This window comes from Lycium ferocissimum, unplaced genomic scaffold (assembly GCF_029784015.1).
Source record: "Lycium ferocissimum isolate CSIRO_LF1 unplaced genomic scaffold, AGI_CSIRO_Lferr_CH_V1 ctg6133, whole genome shotgun sequence".
Classification (NCBI taxonomy): domain Eukaryota; kingdom Viridiplantae; phylum Streptophyta; class Magnoliopsida; order Solanales; family Solanaceae; genus Lycium; species Lycium ferocissimum.
In genome coordinates this window covers 13,060-34,126 of record NW_026726234.1, presented here as the reverse complement: position 1 = coordinate 34,126, position 21,067 = coordinate 13,060, and the positions used below count along the sequence as shown (strand labels likewise).

Sequence of the window (21,067 nt, the reverse complement as noted above, 5' to 3'; positions counted from 1 at the left end):
ACGGAAAATTTTTCTTTTCATGTTTTCCTACTAAGTGAAAGGTCCTTATTAACATGAGCTAGTTGTTGGAGCAAGCACATCCGTTTGTGATTCATGACCCTAGCCGAGAAGGGGAGGTGAAGGAACAAGGTATGGTTCAACCTTATTTTTTTATATGTTATGTAATGGTTTGTGGATGTTGTAGTATATAGAAATGAACAAAAATCACGAAAATATGAACGTTGGTGTTGGGCCGAATATGTGTGTGTGGCCGTGAGTGTGTAGTGTTGTAGGAGGGGTGAATTACTTGTGTTTAGCATGTTTTTGTATCGTAATGTGTGGAAATGGATGGAAATCATGGAAGGGGTGTATTGATGTTGTGGCCGAAAATGGGTGCCTTGTATGCCAAGAATGAATTAGTTTTATTTAGTGTTTGGTTGGTATTATTTATTATGGACGTTTTGAGCATGTCGTAATGTGTTGAAATGGATGAAATTCATGAAGTTGTGTGTGTTGAGGGGCTGACCGAATGGTGGTCATTTATGAAAAGAGATGGAAAATTTAATTTTGATATAATTTGGTTGTCGTATTGAAATTCTACAATGTGAAATGAAGGTTTAATGACTTATGTTGGTGTGGCAATCTGTTGTGGGTTTTTGAAGGTCAATATGATTTTAATATGTTTTCATAATTGTAAAGATCATATTGTAATATATGGGATTGTGGATGTAGTTCATGAATTTGGAAGGTAGAAATGTGTTGTCGTTCTTGTTGAATTGGAAGGTTTCGGGTAAGATTGGTTGTTAGTTTGGATATCTTGAATTACCTATCGATATTGTTATTAAGATTGTTGGTTTGGTTGTTGTGTTTTGGCCGAGTTGAATTCTCGGGGTCGGTGAATATATAGGGGAAATCTTTATAATTTTTGTAGATAAAGTGATGGCTTGGAATTGGGTTCTTCCATGCTTATGGCTAATGTTGGGTGTCCAATGACATTATTGTAGATCGTGAGAAGCCGAGACGTAAGTTTGGATTAGCTTAGGGGCGAAGGTATGTAAGGCTTACCTCTTCTTTCTTTGGCATGTCCTAGTTGTAATAGGCTTGATTACAAGTCTCGGGGACGGTTTTATTCTTAGAAATACGAGTTTTAATTTGGCCCTTTTTTATTCAATACAATTGAATTAGACATTCTATACTTTATCGGAAAAATAACTTAAACGTTTAGAACTTTCGTAAATGGAACCGAACTATCTTGAGACCATCACCGGTGGCTCCATAGAGCCTAATGGTTGTAAATCTACGTATGCCACCTTGACTTGACCCGAGGTGGGCCCGCAATCCCCGAGACCTATTTGTATGGTTCTATTTGTCTTATTTTCGTACGTCAATTTAGGGAAACCTTTGGCTACTATTGCGAGTTTGTTATAAGTATCTGGTAACACTGATATAAGCATTTGAATGCAAGTATTTTGATACGGATATTTTGATACACGTAATCTAATAAAAGTACTCAACTACGAGGATTTCGATATATGTATTACGATATATGTATTCGACATAAGTAATGTTTGTTATAAGCATCTTGATATAAGTATTTTGATATAAGTATTCGACATAAGCATTACGATACGAGCATTCGACATAAGTATTTGGGTAAAAGTATTCGATAAAAGTATTCCGATCTCGGTATGTAAATTGATATAAGAATTGTGATACGAGTAATGTATGAATAGTTTGCTACGAACGTTCGATAGGAATATCTTCCGTAGACTCGATGCTTTGATTGTCGTCGACGACGACGCATGATCATTTTATTGAGTTTTCGGATGTTGATAAGTGTGTATGTGCCTCCGTCGGGTCTCGATATGTGTGCATATGGTTTCTCACGACTCGCTCGTGCATGTCGAGTATGTCTATTCACCGAGTCCCGGCCGGACATGTTCTCGTGCGTATTACCCGCATTGTTCACCGAGACCCACCGCCGAGGGCGGGACACGCATGTGACGATGGCGCCGCATTCGGGACCGGATTCCCTCTACCGAGTCCCTTATTGAAGGGCGGGACATGTTATCCACCGAGTCCCTCACCGGCGGGCGGACACGTTACGTGCATATATGATGTTTGATGTGACATACGTGATTCTATTCACCGAGTCCCTCGCCAGGTCGGACACGTTATATGTTTGCATGATATATGATTTACCGAGTCCCCACGGGAGGGCCGGGCACGTTATTTGCATATATGATGTATAGTTACGTCGTACATGATTTTATTCACCGAGTCCCTTAATAAAGGGCGGGACACGTTATATGCATACGACACATGATCTTGACATACAAGATTCCATCCACCGAGTCCCTCGAAGGGCCGGGACACGTTATTTTTACACATGATGACATATGATTTGGCATACATGATTTGTATTTAGGAGGTGAGCATTCTGATTAGTATATCTATCTTCTGTACCTCCTGGGCACTATTTGTATTACAGGTGCACGTATTTCGATATTCTGACTATTATGCACATATTCCGTACTCCTCTTTTCAGATATGATCTCGTGTCATGTATTCCATGCTTTACATACTCGCACATATTAAAATCGACCCCCTTTTCTTCGGGGCCGCGTTTCATGCCGCGCAGTACACCTGCGAGTCAAGATACTAGCGAGAAGATGTTCCGGCGGGATTGGCGAGCTCCATTTCCTCCGAGGCTTTGCCGAGTCGATTATGATGTTATGGATTTATGTCTCCGTGTTAGAGACTTTGCGAGCGTTGTCGTGGGTGTAAGACGTCGATTATGTAATCGGCTACACAAGCGACGTACTATTGTTATGCATTGTAATACAAGTTTTAAGTGTTACGATTTCGTTGTTTCGGAAAAAGAAAAGCATGTTTGTTTTCCAAAAACTTTTATTATGTATTTGTGTTTTGGCTAAGGAACCAAGATGATTACGAGTATTACGATAGTCGGAGGGTTCGCTCGGCCCTAGGTAAGGGTCGGGTGCCCATCACACCCTATCGGAAATTAGGGTGTGACAATTTAGATTTGAAAGAAGGGTAACAGATTCCTAAATGCCATGTAGCTCCCTGTTTATATAATGTGGTGCACAACACACTTATAAATAAGACTCTACTAGACACGGCTTGTAGACTCCCTTGGACCAACCTGCTCTGATACCACTTTGTCACACCCCAACCTAGGTGAGGCGTGATTGGCACCCGACACCCTACTAGGACCGAGCAAACCAAACTGTACCTCGTACCCTCTGTGTCTCAGAGGACAATAGGCCAATGAGGCCAATCTGTAAACACAATATCGTATTCGGGCCGACGAGGCCTCATGCTGTAACATCTATCCTTTAGACTAACTCAACAAGAGGAGACCATCCCAACGCATACGTGAATAGTTATCTGGCTGACTCGGCCAGTATACGTGTCTGTAAGCAGTAATAACCCATAACAGACATATGCAAGGGTCGACAAGGCCTCTATGACATACTGAACTGACAACACAAGTCCATAAGCCTCTACAGGAGTCTAATTGTAACATGGTTGGGACAGGGCCCCGGCCTACCCATACTATATGTAGACAAAAATCTGGACCTGGTAACTCTGAATGACATGGAGCTCACCACACTGGCTAGTATTCGGCAAATCCTATCGGTGCAATCCTCTTGGCAACCTAGCTGAGCCTGCGGGCATGAAGGAAGCATCCCCAGGTAAAGAAACATCAGTACGAAATAATGTGCCAAGTATGTAAGGCGAAAATGAAATATAATGATAACATAATGTAAATAAAAAGGATAAGAATCAACCTGTAACGTCTGACTTACTTGTAGCGTGTCGTATTTTTTTCGATTCATATTTGCACTTGGCTCATTTAAAAAGGAAAGTGTCCCGGGAATGTACGGTTGTCAATCGTACCGGAAAAAAGGAAAAAATATACTTCTACGTAATGGTAATCTAAATGGACTTTATTTTTTAGAGTCGCCACCTAATTTTTAGGAAATTAGGAAAACCAGTTCGAAAAGGGTTCATTTAAAGCCGTTAAGTTTTAAAAGAATCCTAATCTAACCAAAGTATGGGTAAAGGATCTGGTGATCCCCTGGCGAAGGTGGTAGGCACCCCGGTATTATGGATCCGCTCAATTGCGGTTTACCTACGGGTTCTAACAGTATGCCTTTGCAGATATAAATTGTTTTGTGATAAAAACTGCTTTTATTTTAGATTTTCGCAATATAGGGTCGTCATTCATGTAGAATCACTCCTGGGAAATGGCTAAGTAAAATCCTACCTAAAAAGGCATTTTTGTGGTTTTCGCACTAGAACACTCGGATACGAACTTGAAAGCGCGAATTCGGGTAGAACACTACATTAGTCCAACCTTTTAAAGAGTCTTTTAAAAAACTTTTATTATTTTTTAAAGTAAAGTCCTTTTTATTAAGGCATACCATTATAGTCCTCGTAAATTTACCTTAATCCATTCTTAGTCCCTTATCCTTTCGTAAATTCAACTTGGTTTTTAAGTCCAACTCTTAAAGTTAATATATCGATACCATTTCAAAGTGAAATTATGAAAATAAGTTTTTTCATTAAGAGTAATCCGTATTTCACATCTGTTTTATACATGGCTTAAAAAATCAGTTTTAGCAACTCTAAATCTTAAGTTCTAATCCATAAAGGTTCCAACAATACATAAATAAAACAAGTAAACAGAATATTTTCAAAATAACTAAAGGGAGGAAGAGAATGAAGGTGGAGAAAGGTTAATCGGATAAGCCTATCTCCTCACCTTCTTGTACCTTTAGTTGCAATTCCGTTCTTCCTTTATTTTTCGTCTGAAAGCTCCAAATGTCAAATCCTTGCCTCGTCTTTTTAGTACTTCTCTTTTTCCATCCTATATCGATTGAATGTACCTCGCAGGGATAGAAACGAGAATGATTAGTCAAAGGGATACGCCACCCCACGGGGTGACGTTTATGAATATAAATATAATACCCCTCAGTTTCGCATCAAACTATAGGAGCTTTGATTACTAAAGGCTCAGAATCATGCTTCTTTCAAATATGGGAAAAAGGACCCCTGAACATGTCATGGCTGCGAAATAGCGACCTGTCAGTCATTCTATTACCTTGACAAATGCATGTTGGTTCCTATTTTATAACTAGACTATGATCATCATTGCCCACCGAGGGATAGAACCTTTCCGGACTAGGCATTCTCAAGTTAAGTATCTATTCAAATCAGTAAATTTTCATCAAGTATAGAAATCTGTTCTTTTAAAATTGTGGCCTCAAGTTAAATACTTTTTCATCGGCCCAGTGTAGTACCATATTCACATCAGTTAGATCTTACCAAGTGTAGTATTTGTCCATACCCAGCAACATACCAAACAGATAGCAGAATCATAGAGGGCTCGAAATATTCTCATAGGCTATTATGTGGTAGAATAGTACTACATTTTCTGCTTGGTGGATGCAGCAACATGGGTAAAGATGCAGCAGTTATTTGGCTCAAGGACACAACAACAATTAGCTTAAAAGAGCTATAACAATTCAGCATCAGTTCACCCTAAATTGCAGCAGCAAACAACAGGCAATTGTCCTTAAAAGGCAACAGCTATTTGCCCTTAGAAATGTAACATTTGCTCTCTGGGAATAAAAACTCAACATTGTAAGAGTAAACCCCAAAAGCTCAAGGGAAACACCAGATCTTTCCAGCCTAAATGATAACATATAAGATCAACCATTTATGGCAAACTTGCCAAATTGAGCAATTCAGGAGGCAACAAATAGCAAAGGCATCACTTCTCAATTTTAGAAGTGCAACAGAGATTAGACTCTAAATGCAGTAGAAACTCTGCTCAATATGTAGCAATTGCAATCCAAAAGCAGCAAAGAAATTGACTCAAAGATGACATTTTTAGCCCTAAGATACAAAGAACAATTCAGAATGTAACAACTAGTAGTGAAGGATGCTCTCAAGTGTGCGAATGTTACTCCTAATTCAGCAGCAGCACTCAAAAAAAGAAATTTAAAGACTGATCAGAATCATCAGGCTAAACGTCAAGCTGCAAAAAGGTTCAAATAACAAAAGGGGGCTACCACCACGTCTATTCCAACGTCGCACAAGATCAAAAGGGCCTATCGAACCCTAGGCATGGTGGACTATTGGAGGAGGCTAAACCGTTCCCTAAGTTTGTCTTGGCTTTCAGCCAACAGATACAATACAAGAAAACAAGGGACTACTAAAGGAAATAGTCCTGAAAAGTTTTGGAACACAACACGCAAGAAGTTCCCAAACCGAATGCACCAACACTATTCCATCCTAGTATTAAAGCAGATGCTTAACTATGTAAAGGAATTTTGTTTCTACAACCCAAGCATGGTTCTCAGATTTCAACTACACATCTAAAGATAGCCACAACAAAAAACAACAAAGCAGTATATCATAGGAGGGTATTTTGAGCATAATAGGGGCTCAATCAATCAAGCACAGCAGCCATTTCCTTTACCTCAAATTGCAGCAAATATCAGGGAAATAATAGTAATTTCAGCAAGGCATCAACAACAAAATGAGTTTCAAAGTTCAGCAATTGTTTTTCTATTAAAAAACAAAATAGCAAATTCAGCAAAGTGCTGAAATTAAGTGCGGCGTTTGGCTTAAAGGACTACAGCAGTCAGCCCATTCAAGAACAACAGTAATTCATCTCGAGTTCAGCAGCATCTCGTTGGCATTTTGGATTTGAAAATCCCTGAGTTATGCAAATAAAAAGAGGGGTAAAAAATGAGTGTTCGTAAACACAAGGAATTCTAACTAGATAACATCAAACAAGATGCTCTATTACTTTTGAAGAATATCATAAATCAGTTTAAATTTTACGAACATGTTAAGATGACAAAAAGTCTTTCAAAAAATCAATCAACAATTCATAATATGAACAAGTTTCCAGAAATCATAGAAAAGGGGAGATGGGTGTTAACTCTTAAAGTAAAAACCTGAAAATCTGTTTTCTGTTAAAGAAAAATGTAAAAGAAAAGCACAATCTTCGCAAGTAACATGGACAACTAGCACTCAAGAACAAACTTTGACACTAATGTAAAGGAAGATTCAGCACTTGTTCATCCAAACTCGCGACTCAAGTACCACACGTGACTTAAAGCGAACCCCAAAGATGACTAATGTGACTATATTGCAAGGACTGGCCATAAACAGATAGAAAAAGGCATCGCTATGAGACAGGGGCATTTTCATTATTCATGTAAGAAGATAAAGAGAAGGGGAAGAAATCTTACTACAATCAGAGGATAAGAATCAAAGAGTACAAAGACCCCAAGTAATCCACTGCAACTTGCTTTTCGCATTAGAAATACATGGAAGCTATAACACATCTTTGCATTTTTTAATAGATTCAGGACATAGCATAGCAAAGTCATAACTGATAATGATGAACATGAAAACAGAACTAGCTTTCTAGAAGTAGGTACCTCTTGTAAAAATAACTATCCAAAGAACCAAGGGAATTAACATGCTCAATCACATTTTTTCTTAAAAGGGGCAACATCAGGTGTTAAACTAAATGTCCCTATTTTAATTACTTCCAGGTATCTTTGTTTAACCCTAAAACGTAGAATAGTTAAATTTATACGAGATGCCAAAGATATGTGGCTAAATTCAATTAAATGTTAAATAGCGAGATATGTCAAGAAAGTGGATAAAGAATCAGATCTACTCAAATGCTAGATACGTATGGCCTCGGGTATAGAAACCAAGGCCGATACCCTTTTTGTTACAAGCTCTCACGAGGTACAAATAAAATGAAACTCAAGAACAGATGGGAACTAATTTGATAAGATTCTTATGATTGTTGATGTTAACTATTTCTCTCTTTGTTATTGCCAACCTCTTTCATGAATGATGACCTCCTCTTTATATAGTAGAGGAGTTTCAACCCTAGTACAATTCTAAATAAAGCAAGTAAATCTGGTGACAGCTGTATTACCGAGATCGATGCCGAAATATCCGGGTGAGAACGGATATTTCGGTCTGCCATTAAGCAGTCAATCGCCCTTCCTTTATCGCCTTATCCTGGCCCGAGCTCGAGACCTCGTTCCCGATGAGACGGTCGTATTGTGACCGAGCATAACCATGACGTCGGGAGACCAAGCGTGCCTGTGTCCTCGGTTTTACCCGTATACAGATAGTCCCCCCATTCCCCGAGGTGCAGTTACTGACGGCGGGGAATGGACCCTGAATAAACTGAGCAGCCGCCTCTAATTACCTGGGATGGAACCTTTAATTCAAATCTCACCCTCCCCGATGCTGGGTCATTATTAGCCAGCCGCCAAATCTTTTTGGGGAATCCTCCTTGTATCAGAACTCTTGATATGCTACAAGATCTCTTAAATCTCTTTCTATATAAAGCCCATGTCTTCTTTCTTTTCCATGCATCCTCACTTCTCAAAATCTCACTTTGTTCCTCCTCTAAGCCTACTGATATTCCTTCATTGATCCCATAATACTCTTCGGATCTTCAATCTTCTTGTTCCAGGGTGAGGATACACTTTGTTAAGAAGAACCTTCCGCGACTATGACCTACGTACTGTTACTGACTCAGGGTGAAGATCAGTCTTCATTCATGCCATCGGCTGGAGCCGCTGGTTCTGATAGGGAGTTAGAATCTATTGCTGCGGGTATTGTCCCGTCGGGTTTTATTTACACGAATGACTGCAAAGTCCTTCACCATCTTGACCCGGTGGAAGATTTCGAGTCTTATGTCGATGATAGCGCCATTATCACTGTCAGGGAAGATTGCCATCTAGGCGCGGACATTGACCTTCTCCCCGTTAGGGAGGGTGGGAAAATAAATTATCACGTTCCCGGTTACTCGTTATCATACATGTATCCCTTTGCCATAGGGTTCGCCCTCCCCGTTCATAGAATAATCGAGGACTTCTGCTGTCGATATCGAGTATGTATTGGGCAGATCGCCCCGCAAATTTGGAGGCTCGTGTTCTGCATTGAGAAGTTGGCCAACGCGGCCGGAGTCGCTTTTACCCTCGATCACTTGCTTCATTTATATATACCTCGGGTGATCCGAGGGGGAATTGTTCAGTTGATTCCCAGGGGAAGCCGAAGCCTCATCGACCCTGAAGACGATTATGATCGAGGATGGCTTAACCGGTTCGTGATGGTACGCACGGTTCAACTGCACCGTCCATCGTCTGTCGATTTTCCCGAAGTGTGGAACCTTTCACCGAACCCAGTTGAGCCCATGCTCGAAACTGCTATTTTTGAGTGGGTGATTGCCCTTCTCCGGGCTTCTCGTAGCTTAGGCCGTTCTTGGAGAAGAATGGCACCCGAAGGGTGGAAAGGCAAGGACTATGGTAACTTTTTAATCTGAACGTTTCGATCCTTATTTCTCTTTATCATATCTTAACCCAATACCTTTGGTTTTCAGGACTTCGGCCGAGGAGGGCTCCCAAAGGGAAATCGGTAACCGAGGATGTAGTTCGAGGAAGAAGAACACCCCCTCACCGAGGCCACCTAGACGCAGGGAGGCCGACAGTTTGCCCATTGTGCATTCGGGGGTTGGATCTCGAGTTCGAACTCGCCATATTATGGGGACTCATCGGGAGATGCCTTTGGGTGAAAACACACCAGTGATTGTGCTCGATGAGGAAGATTTGCCGGAACTGGATATCCCCGGGTCGTCTACCTCTGGTGCAAGTCATGGGGACAGCTAATCGGTATCACCCGTCATTGCCGCATCCCGTGGATATACTCGAAGATCTCATCCTCCGACTTGTTAGTTTGAGCAAGGATGTGGCTGTTTTACTTTTGTTTTCCAATTACTGGTCGTAGAGTAGGGTTTCTTCTGCTTTTTCTGATGTACCGATGTATCCGGCACAGTCGGGATTTTACGAAATGGAAAAAATCTTTAATGGAATCTTGCAAACTGGTTGTTATTGGACTATATTGAGCATCACCCGTATAATGTTTTTTACCCAAACTTTCGCATATGCCTTTGTAGTATTCGATCAGTAATCATTTATTCCATAATCCGAAAGAACCCGACATGTTTTGCGACCCGTTTGATTCCATAATCCATAATCATTCATTCCATAATCGAGCATCCGGTTATTAAACTCGGCCATGACCGATTCGAAACAACACCCTTTGCGAAATATTCGAAAGCTTTACTCGATCATGGAGGGGTTCGTACGAGGTTCCGGTCTAGGTCTCTTCGAAAGGTCGATCTGTTCGAGCACGGTCTGTTGGTTGAACGGACCCCCCGATTTCTTCTCTCGTATGCTTCCCATGATTAGATAGGATCAAGGTCACATCCATCACATCCGTCTGACATCGACACGTGTCGAAGCCCCGTTGGCTCTAAAAGTGGTTGCAGAAAGTCAAGCATCTCGGTCCCACTCTATAAAAGCGAGTTTTCCCCTTCTTTTTTCACTTTTCGACTTTTACCAAAGGAAATTTTTACCTTCGTGTGCTCTGAATACTTTGATCTTGATATCTTCAAACCTTCAAACCTCCATATCTTCATATCTTCTTCTTAATTTCCATTCCAATCTTCAAACCTTCATTTTAGACCTTCTTATCTTCATACTTTCAAAATGACGAGTAAATCTTCAAAGGCAAAAGCCGGTAAGACATCCTCGGCTCCTAAACCAGAGCCGCTGCTGATTGACTTCGTTCCTCAAGACTGTTTGACAATTTGGGACTTCAAAGTCGAGAAACCTTCTCAACAGGGGGATCGAGTGTCGAAATATCAGCCTACCTGTGGACGATACCCCTGAATAAACTCGAATAAGTCAAGAAAGATTGTGGGTGAAAAGGGAAGGAGGTCGTTATTCCCGACCAAGATGAAGCCATAACGACCCACGTGGACGGGTACTTGAGTGTTTATACCTACCCTTTCACCTTCACCACACTCGACCCTATGGTGGTCAATTTCTGCAAGCGGTACGAGATCACCCTCGGCCAAATTCACCTATCATTTTGGAGAATCGTTGTGCTCCTTCCTTATTTCACTACAAACGCGAACATTCCGTTCACGGTGCAACACTTTTTTCGCCTATATAGCCCCCGTGTCTTCAAAGGGGGAAGAATGATAAAACTTTCAAAACGAGCTGCAAAAGCTCCCTTCTCCGGTTTAGACGAAGATAGGGATTGAGGCTGGCAGGGCAGGTTTGTCCGAATCAGGACAGCGGATTTGATCCCTGCTGACAAATTACCATTTTTCGAGAAATGGAACCCAAAACGTAAGTAATTTTACATCGATGCGATACGACCGTGTGCCCACGCTGATACTGAACTTTTTATTTGTTCGTGTGTATGCAGCGCTAATCCGAACCTTTGGTGTGGTTCCTAACCTCGACCAACGGATTGGGAAAATATGTTCCCAACTTACTTATGCCGAACGCACACAGGCATTTATCCCGGTCCCGTTGGGAGGCCGGGACCCATGGTAAGCCTTCTCCTTAGAGTGTCATCCTTTCTACCCTGTGTAGTATGCCACATTAGTTAGGTAATGACTGTTCTTCCCTTTGCTTCACAGGCTTGTCAAAGGCCACCAGAATTCGGGGCCAGGAAACTGCCGAGACCTCAGCTGATGAGCAGGATACCGAAGCTCCCGATCAGGGAGACCTAGTTGTAAGGAGGAAAAGAAAATCCTCCGAATCATTTCGAGCTCCGTCCCAGGCTAAGAAAAGATCGAGGGACGTCACTCGAGAGACCTCATCGGAAGATATCTCGGCCCGTGCTTTGGATACTGAGGTCGTTGGTCAATTATTGGACCATTCAGATGACGATGATCAGGTTTTGGGTGGGCATCATCTTATTGACGAGCTCCTCTAGCATGATTTAACTGGTTCTGTTGCAATTACTCCACCGTTGGTGGAAAGTTCAAGTCAAATTCCCAGTGATATCTTGAAGTCAATGGATGCAGGGATCTTCGGGTCGAAAGTCGGGGTCTCCGATCATACTTCCACCCGAAGTCGAAAAATTGCCCGGCCTTGCCGGATAGAGGGCAACCATCGGTATTAGGCTCTAAGGTACCTACTATCCTGCCTTTGTATGGTATTGGCTTCGTCCTTCCGATACAAGCTGTGGCCTCATCTGAAACGATAATTTGCATACAAGATTCTCTGCCGCCATTGGTGGATATTCCTACCGATGATGAAAAAGCCAAGGGCAAGGTGACCGAGCAAAGGGCAGCCGGTAATGGGGATTATGAAATACCCGCTCTAGGTATGTCGGGTTTCGAGCATTTGCCCATCCCTGTAGCCTAGCGTTTCAGGGTTAATTCTGGTCCCAGGTTGGAGAAATCATTTCCTGCCCTTAGTGTCGACTCGAGTCGGAAGAGGCTAATTACTTTTAAGGTGCCAGCTGATATGAACATGTTATCGGGTCCTATTAGGGTATCCAGCTATCTGTATCCTTTGGTGTCCCAAGAGGACCGTAAGAAAATGACCGAGGTCGACGAATCGTGCCTTTTCAACGAGGCTCAGCAAGCATTGAATCGGGTAAGTCTCATCCTTATATTCTTTTTACTCAGCTTTTAATTTCATGCCTCATTTTAATAACCGTTCCTTTTTCCCTTATAGGCCTCCGTGCTTCACCATGCAAGCTTTCACCGGCTTAAGCATGAAGTGGGTCGACTCAAGGAGGAGCTCGAAAGTAAGAGTCAGGAGGTGGACGAGCTCATGACTCTATACGAAAAGAATTTGCAGTATATCTCGTCTCTTCCTGATCTTTCCATCCTTAAATCAGATTTAGCAGCGGCTCGAAACGAAGCTGGTGAAACCAAACGGGAATGTGACCAGTTGGCAGAGAAGGTAAAGGCTTTCGAAGTTTACAATAAATCTTTAATAGCCAATGCTAATGCCCTTGCTTCTTAGGCTCGAGCTTATGTTAGCCAGATTGATCAAATCCGGGCAGAGCTTCATGGGATCAAACCCGAGTTTGATTCCCTTCACGAAACAACCGTCGGTGCTGTAGCCGAACGTGATGTTCTCCGGGAGCAGCTTCGGTCGTCGGAGGAACAAATGAACGGCCTTAACGCATCACTTGCTGCGGCCGAAGTGGAAAGGGATCGATTGAGCCAGGTCATCACCGATCTTCAAGCTGAGCATGGAAAGGCTCTCGATCAGATCTCAGGTTATGACGACATGTTAGAGCAGTACAAGGCTGATGTGACTGCTGCCGAAAAGGCCAATAATCTTAGAGCTGAGTACGAGTGGTGTTTGTCCCGAAGGAAGACCCTCGAAGAAGTTCAGGCCACTGGTGTGGACTTATCAAATTTGATCGAGGAAGCAAAAGAGCTTGAAGCAGAAGCAAAGGCTGCGTTCGACCCCGAGGATTCAGATATCGATCTTGAGTTAGCTGATGAAGAGGCCGAGGGGTCGGATGAAGATTAGGTTCGGGGCCTCGCGTCGCCTCTTTTGTTTTTGCATCCTTGTTTTGAGGCCACTGTCCAAGCCTTTGTAAATCTACTTTATATATGAACGAATCGAAATTTGTGTTTGATATTTGCAAAGTATTTCCACGTTTCAGTGTTTGCTCGATTTATGCCTTCATTATAATTTGCCGTATTGTTTCGGCCCGGGATAAAATTCGAATGGTAACGGCCTCACGACCGGGCTTTAGTTCGTGTTGTCGTTATCGTTGCTTTATTCATAATTTGCGAAATGCACCCGATGCGTGATAACTTTCATTTTTTAGACCGTGGTCTTTAACCGTTTTAGGTCGCACTTTCGAGCTTGCATTTGTTTTTTAGACTGTAGCCTTTACCTGTTTATGCCATAGTTCAGACCGTAGTCTTTAACTGTTATGCCATAGCATTTTTTGGTTTTTGGCAATATCGGATCCTTTTGATCGAAGTAAGCTTTTTATTGAAAAAACCGGCCAGAGATGCATTCATAATTGTTGCCGCGGCAAGAACCAACCGGCCAGAGATGCATTCGTAATTGTTGCCGCGGCAAGAACAAACTAAGTGGGCACGATTCAATCGATCGTTTGGTCCTTACATCTGATCGTATTGTTCAGGTCTTGGCTTTTACATAGTTTTCACTTAACTCATGGTACAGTAGTCCCCTAGTATTCGAGTCCGAAGTATGAGGGCTCGGGTACTATTACCCGAATATGCAGTCCCCGATCTCCGGTCTCTGATCTATGCTCTATATGCGTAGCATGCTGTTCGGCGCTGCCTCATTAAAAACCTTACTGAAAATCCACTTCGGGACAAAACGGTCGAAGGGAAAAAGAGTGCAGCACGTGCTTTCAGTCCTAAGTCTATGACTTCTGAGTATCCGGTGTGGTGTTTCGCTATCCCTCGGGCTGCATCCCTGCATGGTTAGATCGAGAGAGAAGGAAGCAAAAGAAAGTTATTCATACCTTTAACAATAATATCGTTTTAGGTGTGCCACATTCCAGTTGTTTTTCAGCCGGTGTCCGTCTTCATTCTCGAGCTGATAAGAACCTTTTCCGGTTATTCCAGTTACTCGGTATGGACCTTCCCAATTCGGGGCTAATTTCCCTTCATGAGGGTTCTTCGTATGAAGTGTGACCTTCCTTAGTACCAAGTCCCCAATTTGAAAATGTCTGAGGTTTGTCCTCCGGTTATAATACCTTTTCATCCTCTGTTTTTGTGCGGCTATTCGAATATGAGCAACTTCCCTTCTTTCGTCCACGAGGTCCAAATTGACGGTCATTGCTTCATGGTTCGAGTTCTCAGTGGCATAAAGGAATCTCAAGCTCGGCTCACCAACCTCAACGGGTATTAGGGCCTCGGCTTCGTATACAAGGGAAAAGGGAGTCTCCTCGGTGCTTGATATTACCGTTGTGCGGTAGGCCCATAAAATCTCGAGCAGAACCTCCTTCCATCGGTGCTTGGAACCGGCCAGTCTCTTCTTTAAATTCTGTAATATGATTTTATTGGTAGACTCGGCCTGACCATTCGCGCTTGGATGGTACGGGTTGATAAGATTTTCTTAATTACTCGTATTCTTCAAAAAACTTGCGACCTTGCTACCTATGAAGCTTCCCGTTATCACACGCGATCTCCGCTAGTACCTTTGAATCGGCCCAGTTATATGGTCGTAAATGAAATCAATGACCTCTTTTTCCCCGACTTTCTCAGTGCACGTGCTTCGACCCATTTAGAGAAATAATCGGTCATAAGTAAGATAAATTGCGTCTTACACAGGGCCCATGGCAAAGGTCCCACTATCCGTGCCCATTCATGAATGGCTATGGGGAGAGGACCGGATGAAGCTCTTCCACGGGGCGTGCCTTTGGCATTCGTTACATTTTTGAACGAAGGTTTTGGCGTCCCCCTCCATCTCGTTCCAGTAGTATCCTGCTCTGATCAACTTGCGGACCAATGAATCGACTCCCGAATAGTTTCCACAAGTGCCCTCGTGAACTTCCCTCAGAACGTAGTCGGTTTCCCCTGGTCCTAGGCATCTCGGCAAGGGACCGTGAAATGATCTTCGGTACAACTGGCCATCGACCAAGCAAAATCTAGCTGCCTCGGTTCGGAGGGCTCTTGATTCCTTGGCATCAGATGGTAGCTTCCCGGTTTGGAGATAGTCTATGTATTTGTTCCTCCAATTCCAAGTGAGGTTAGTCGAGTTTATCTCGGCGTGGCCGATTTCTATGACTGATTTTGTCAACTGTACCACTGCTCCGGAGGCGAACCCTTCCGATTCGATCGAAGACCCTAGATTTGCCAGGGCGTCTGCTTCATTATTTTGATTACGGGGTACGTGTTCCAACGTCCACTCCTTGAACCGGCGAAGGACAACCTGCAACTTTTCTTGGTATCTCCGCATTCTGTCATCTTTGATTTCGAAGGTTCCGTTCGTTTGGTTGACCACCAAGAGAGAATCACACTTTGCCTCTATGATCTCGGCTCCCAAGCTTTTAGCCGTTCTAAACTCCGCAATCATAGCCTCATACTCGGCTTCGTTGTTAGTTAAATCGGCGGACCAATATATTGTCTTATTATGTCACCCGAGGGGGGGCTTCGAGAACGATCCCTAACTTTTGACCCCTTCACATTAGACGCACCATCCGTGTAAAGGGTCCAGACTCCCGTGCTAGTCCCCGAGGCAAGAAGCATTTCCTTGTCGACCTCGGGGATCATGGCCGGTGCGAAATCGGCCACGAAATCGCAATTCGGGATTTGTATTCAATGTCATACCCGCTAATCTCCACAGGCCACTTTGCTAGTCGGCCTGAGAGTTCGGGTTTATGCATTACGTTCCTTGGGGGGTACGATGTTACGACGCATATGGGATGACACTGAAAGTAAGGTTTCAATTTTCTAGATGCACTTAATAAAGCCAAAGCGAGTTTTTCCAAATGCGGGTACCTGGTTTCGGCGTCACCGAGAGTTCTACTTACATAGTAAACCGGATACTGAGTACCATTCTACTCTCGAACCAGGACACCGCTCACCACAATCTCGGACACCGCCAGGTATAGATACAACTGCTCGTTCGCCTTTGGTGTGTAAAGTATAGGCGGACTTGATAAGTATCTTTTGAGTTCTGCCAAGGCAGCCTGACATTCGGGTGTCCATGCAAAATCAGTCTTTTTCTTGTGCAACGAGAAGAAACGGTGACTCTTATTCGAGGATCTAGAGATGAATCAGCTCAGGGCAGCTATCCGTCTCGTTAATCTCTGTACCCCTTTAATGTCGTTTATCACAATGATATCTTCAATTGCCTTTATCTTATCCGGATTGATTTTGATTTCCCGATTTGACACCATGTATCCGAGAAACTTCCCCGATCCGACTCCGAAGGCACATTTTTTGGGGTTCAGCTTCATGTTGTATTTTCTTAATATGCTGAAAGTTTCCTGCAAAAATTTCAAATGGTCCTCTGCTCGCAGGGACTTAACGACCATGTTATCTATATAAACTTCCATGGATCTCCTATTTAGTGTTCAAACATTCGGTTGACTAGACGGCGATAGGTTGCACCGCATTTTTTAAGCCGAAAGGCATTACATTATAACAATATGTGTCGAACCTAGTTATAAAAGAGGTTTTTTCTCGATCCTGCTCGGGTCCATTTGTATTTGGTTGTGCGAATATGCATCGAGAAAACTCAGCGTGTCATGACCCGCGGTAGCGTCGATCATGCGATCGATGCTGGGCAAAGGAAAGGAATCCTTCGGGCAGGCTTTGTTTAGATCTTTATAATCTACACACATTCTAAACTTATTCCCCTTTTTAGGCACTACCACAACGTTAGCTAACCAATCTGGGTATTTTACCTCTCGAATGGTGTCACAACCCAAACCGATGGGGGGCGCAACAAGTACCCGACCATTGCCGTCAAGCACTCCTATGCCTGCATTTACTCCTCACTGACTATCCTGGGACCATACATAATCTGTAACTGAGCTATATTGTCTCCCGAACAATCAACATAAGAGACACTGTGCCGGGAACTCACGACCAACACATACATATAGACATAGCACTGAGAGTAACAGCGTGAGCCGATTTGGCCGCCACACATTTATACTGTACAACAAAATACACGCCGACGAGGCTGCATAATATCACCACTACATATCCTTGTCTACAGACCTCTATGGAGTACAAAGCGCAGAAATGACGAGGACAAGGCCACGCCGTACCCATATATGTACGTAACCGAATAGCATACCAAAAGGACTGAAGCTCGGGATCAATGGAGCGTACCCGGCCCGCCGCCGAGGGAGGTCCTATCACCGTGGAATCGTCCGACCGGCTACCTGATCCTGTGGGCATGAACGCAGCGTCCACAAGAAGGGACGTCAGTACGAGTAATGTACCGAGTATGTAAGGCATAAATAGTAACATAGTAAGGGAGGTAAAGTATGAACAATAACAGAATGGAAATATAGAGCATATCGTGAGATAAAAGAATAACACCTATACATGCGAGTGCCTCTTGGGCGGATGCCATGCATGCTAGCTTTCTTTTGAAAAACACTTTTGTTCATATATATAGAAAATATGCCGAGGCGTCGGCTCCGATCCATTTAACCACATGTGTCCCACGTCCGGGCATCCGGCGTCCGGGATGATAAGTTACACCAACTGATCAGGTGGCCATGTGTCTATAGCGCCACTCCCTTTTTCCCCATATTCCCCATATACATATACATATATCATATAAGCAGCATGCAGGAGAGCCCAAGGAAAGTTATGTCTCTATCGGAGTGGCGTAAGGTCGGTAACCTCCGATTATATTATGGAATAATCATGGTCGCTTTGTCTCACCTTGAAGGAACAATTATTATAAGGTGAGACTATCAATGAAGAATAACATCAAGAGAAAACATAAAATAGGATCATAAATCTCAAGGCATCAATTCATGTACTTTGGAATCTTTAAAAAATAGTCATCATCCATGAATAAAATTGAGAAATCAAGAAATAGCTCAACATTCTCATATCGTCATTGAAATCATAAACTTGGAACCTTTAAATACGGAATCATCATCATCATAATCATCGTAGGAAAATATTCTCATCTTTGACATCATCATTATGATTGTGAAAACAGGTTCATCATTGTTATCATAAAAGCTCACAGAGCCATAAATCTCTGATTTAGAAAATACGAACATTTTGGAAAACATTTGTGAATTATTAGGAAAGGAATTATGCCTTGGAGTCATAAACATCTAACTTTTGAAAAAAAGGAAGATATGGAAACATTTATGAAGTCATAACATCGGAATCATGCCTTTGAAAGAAAGGGACGAGCCTTAACATACCTTTTTGGTCGCCTTAACTTTAACTATTCAACGCTTGGCCTCCCAGGCTCGTAAATCTATATTCAAGAAAATTTATACTATTGTTAGACTCATCTTCATAGGCTGTCTTAAGCCCTCAAACTAATTCTTTCTAGAATCTGCTGAAATTTCGGCAGCATCTCCCCTGTTTATATGCCTAGCCCAAAATTATAATTCAAAAGAACCAACAAAAACAACAACAACAACAACAACAACGACAATAACATCATTTCCAACACCAATATGTACCATAAAACATCCCACACGATGTTTCCCAATTTTCACAACCAACCAACTCGCTATACAATTATTTAACGACTTTATCTCCGTAAATAAACCAAAATTAACATTATTAATAGGAGACTCATGCCTTATTCTTGTTAAAATAGGGATATCTTTAATATCCACCTTGAATCTACCGCAAAGCCATACTAGAATCACATCCATGCGTTTATCCCAGCTTCGATTAATACTCCGTCGCTTGAAAATTGCTTACTTTGTGATTCACTCTCTCTCTCTCTTCAATTTTCTGGAAATTTCTGGGCGAATCTGGTGAAAAAAAGGGGGTTTTTACCCTTTATATAGGGTCAAATTCGGGGGGTCACTGTAGCAATTTACTGTAGCAAGCGTTTCTACTCTGTCAGCTGAACTTGTAACGTCCATAATTCTCTACTCCGATGTCCTATCGACGAGAAGTTTATTGCGTTGGAAACTAGACTCGATGAACTTCATTTTATGCTTTTGTTTCACCTTAAAACACTTCATATGCTAAGAGATATTCATCCCCCAATTTGGACTAAAATTTTCACACAAACATTACCCATCCTTCCTCCAAAGTTGTACTACTTCATTTCTTTCACTTATTTCCTTATAAAAACTTCCGGTATACCTTATATACATCCTTCACTTATTAAATATACTTAATAATGCTTGCTCCTTATATTCCAAAGTGGTTTTACTTAACCCCAACTCAACGTACTTATGTATCAAATTTGATAAGTGCTTCTTCGAAGATACGGGGTGTAACAAATGGACCCTATATTAAGGAGCTTGGTTACCTCGTCCTTGACGAATGCATGCTTTACCTCAGGTTGTGGCCTTTGCTTTTGTTTGATCGGGGGAAAACTTGGATCCAAGCTCAACTTGTGTGTTGTCACGTCCGGTGGGATACCTGTCATGTCTAAATGGGACCAAGCAAAGCGAGCCGAGTTAATTTTAAGAAACTCAATAAATTCTTCCCCGAGCTCGGGGTTAACCCCGTGCCCAGTATACCTTCTTTTCGGTAGATGGACAAACAAAGGCGACTTGCTCGAGTTCTTCAACGGTGGACTTGGTGGCGTCGAATCATTGGGCACCACAAAGGTTCTCGGTATTCTGAATTTTAACTCTTCGTCTAGCGTGTCCCCGTTCCGATCTTCCGAAGATTTCGGGATCGAAATTTGTGATTGCTATTTGGCATTCTTCCCTTCACCCTGATCTGGCGCGTTTATAGTCCAACCGCGAACATTTCTTTTGCGGCCTGCTGTTCACCACGGACGGTTTTGATACCTTCTGGAGTCGGGAATTTCAACATCTGATGCATAGTCGAGGGAACCGCTCTTACGAGGTGAATCCACTCTGCCCAAAGAATGCATTATATCCCATATCCCCTTGTGTCACATAAAATTTTGTCTGTTGCGTAGTTCCTGCCATACTGATTGGTATAGTGATCTCACCCTTAGTCGTTTCGCATGCCATGTTGAATCCATTGAGGACCCATATGGCCAGCACGATTTGATCTAGTAGTCCCAGCTGTTCGATGACTCTCCATCGGATGATATTAGCCGAGCTACCTGGATTAATCAGCGCACATTTAATTCTAAAATTATTGATAAGGGCAGATATTACCAGTGCGTCATTATGTTGCTGGGCGATGCCTTCCATGTCCTCGTCATCGAACGTGATGGGGCCATCAGGGTCATCATTTCAGATACGCTTTTCCCTCGTAATGGAAATTTTCGTGCGCTTCATAACTGATCCCATGGGAACGTCAGTTCCTCCCATGATCATGTGTGTATCACCCGATGGGGCTCTTCCGGCCTATTCGCTTGTTGGAATCCGTGTTTTTAAAATGGGTTTTTGCTCGTTCACTTAGGAATTCTCGAAGATGCCCCAAATTGAACGTACGGCGACCTCCCTCCTCGCCTCGACAATCCTCGGTTCGATGGCCGTGAGTATGATGATACTTACAAATAAGACTTTTGTCCCGCTTCTCCGTGTCGATTGGGATTGG

General features: G+C 42.7%; 1 protein-coding gene and 1 long non-coding RNA gene across 2 annotated transcripts in view; one reads left to right on the top strand and one right to left on the bottom strand.

Moving 5' to 3' along the window:
* Window positions 1-3,309: 3,309 nt before the first annotated feature.
* The window catches only part of LOC132045182 (uncharacterized), a 30,266-nt gene continuing 12,508 nt past the window's right edge, over window positions 3,310-21,067 (bottom strand). Inside the window, exons 2-3 of the long non-coding RNA XR_009412360.1 lie at window positions 4,772-7,576; window positions 3,310-3,671 (exon numbers count right to left, since the gene is read on the bottom strand). This is a non-coding gene — a long non-coding RNA (uncharacterized LOC132045182). The remainder of the gene's footprint in view (window positions 3,672-4,771; window positions 7,577-21,067) is intronic.
* Window positions 12,172-13,412, top strand: LOC132045183 (uncharacterized). Its single transcript, XM_059435727.1, has 4 exons — window positions 12,172-12,191; window positions 12,311-12,518; window positions 12,600-12,792; window positions 12,994-13,412. The coding sequence occupies exons 1-4, from the start codon at window positions 12,172-12,174 to the stop codon at window positions 13,410-13,412; spliced, it is 840 nt and encodes a 279-aa protein (XP_059291710.1).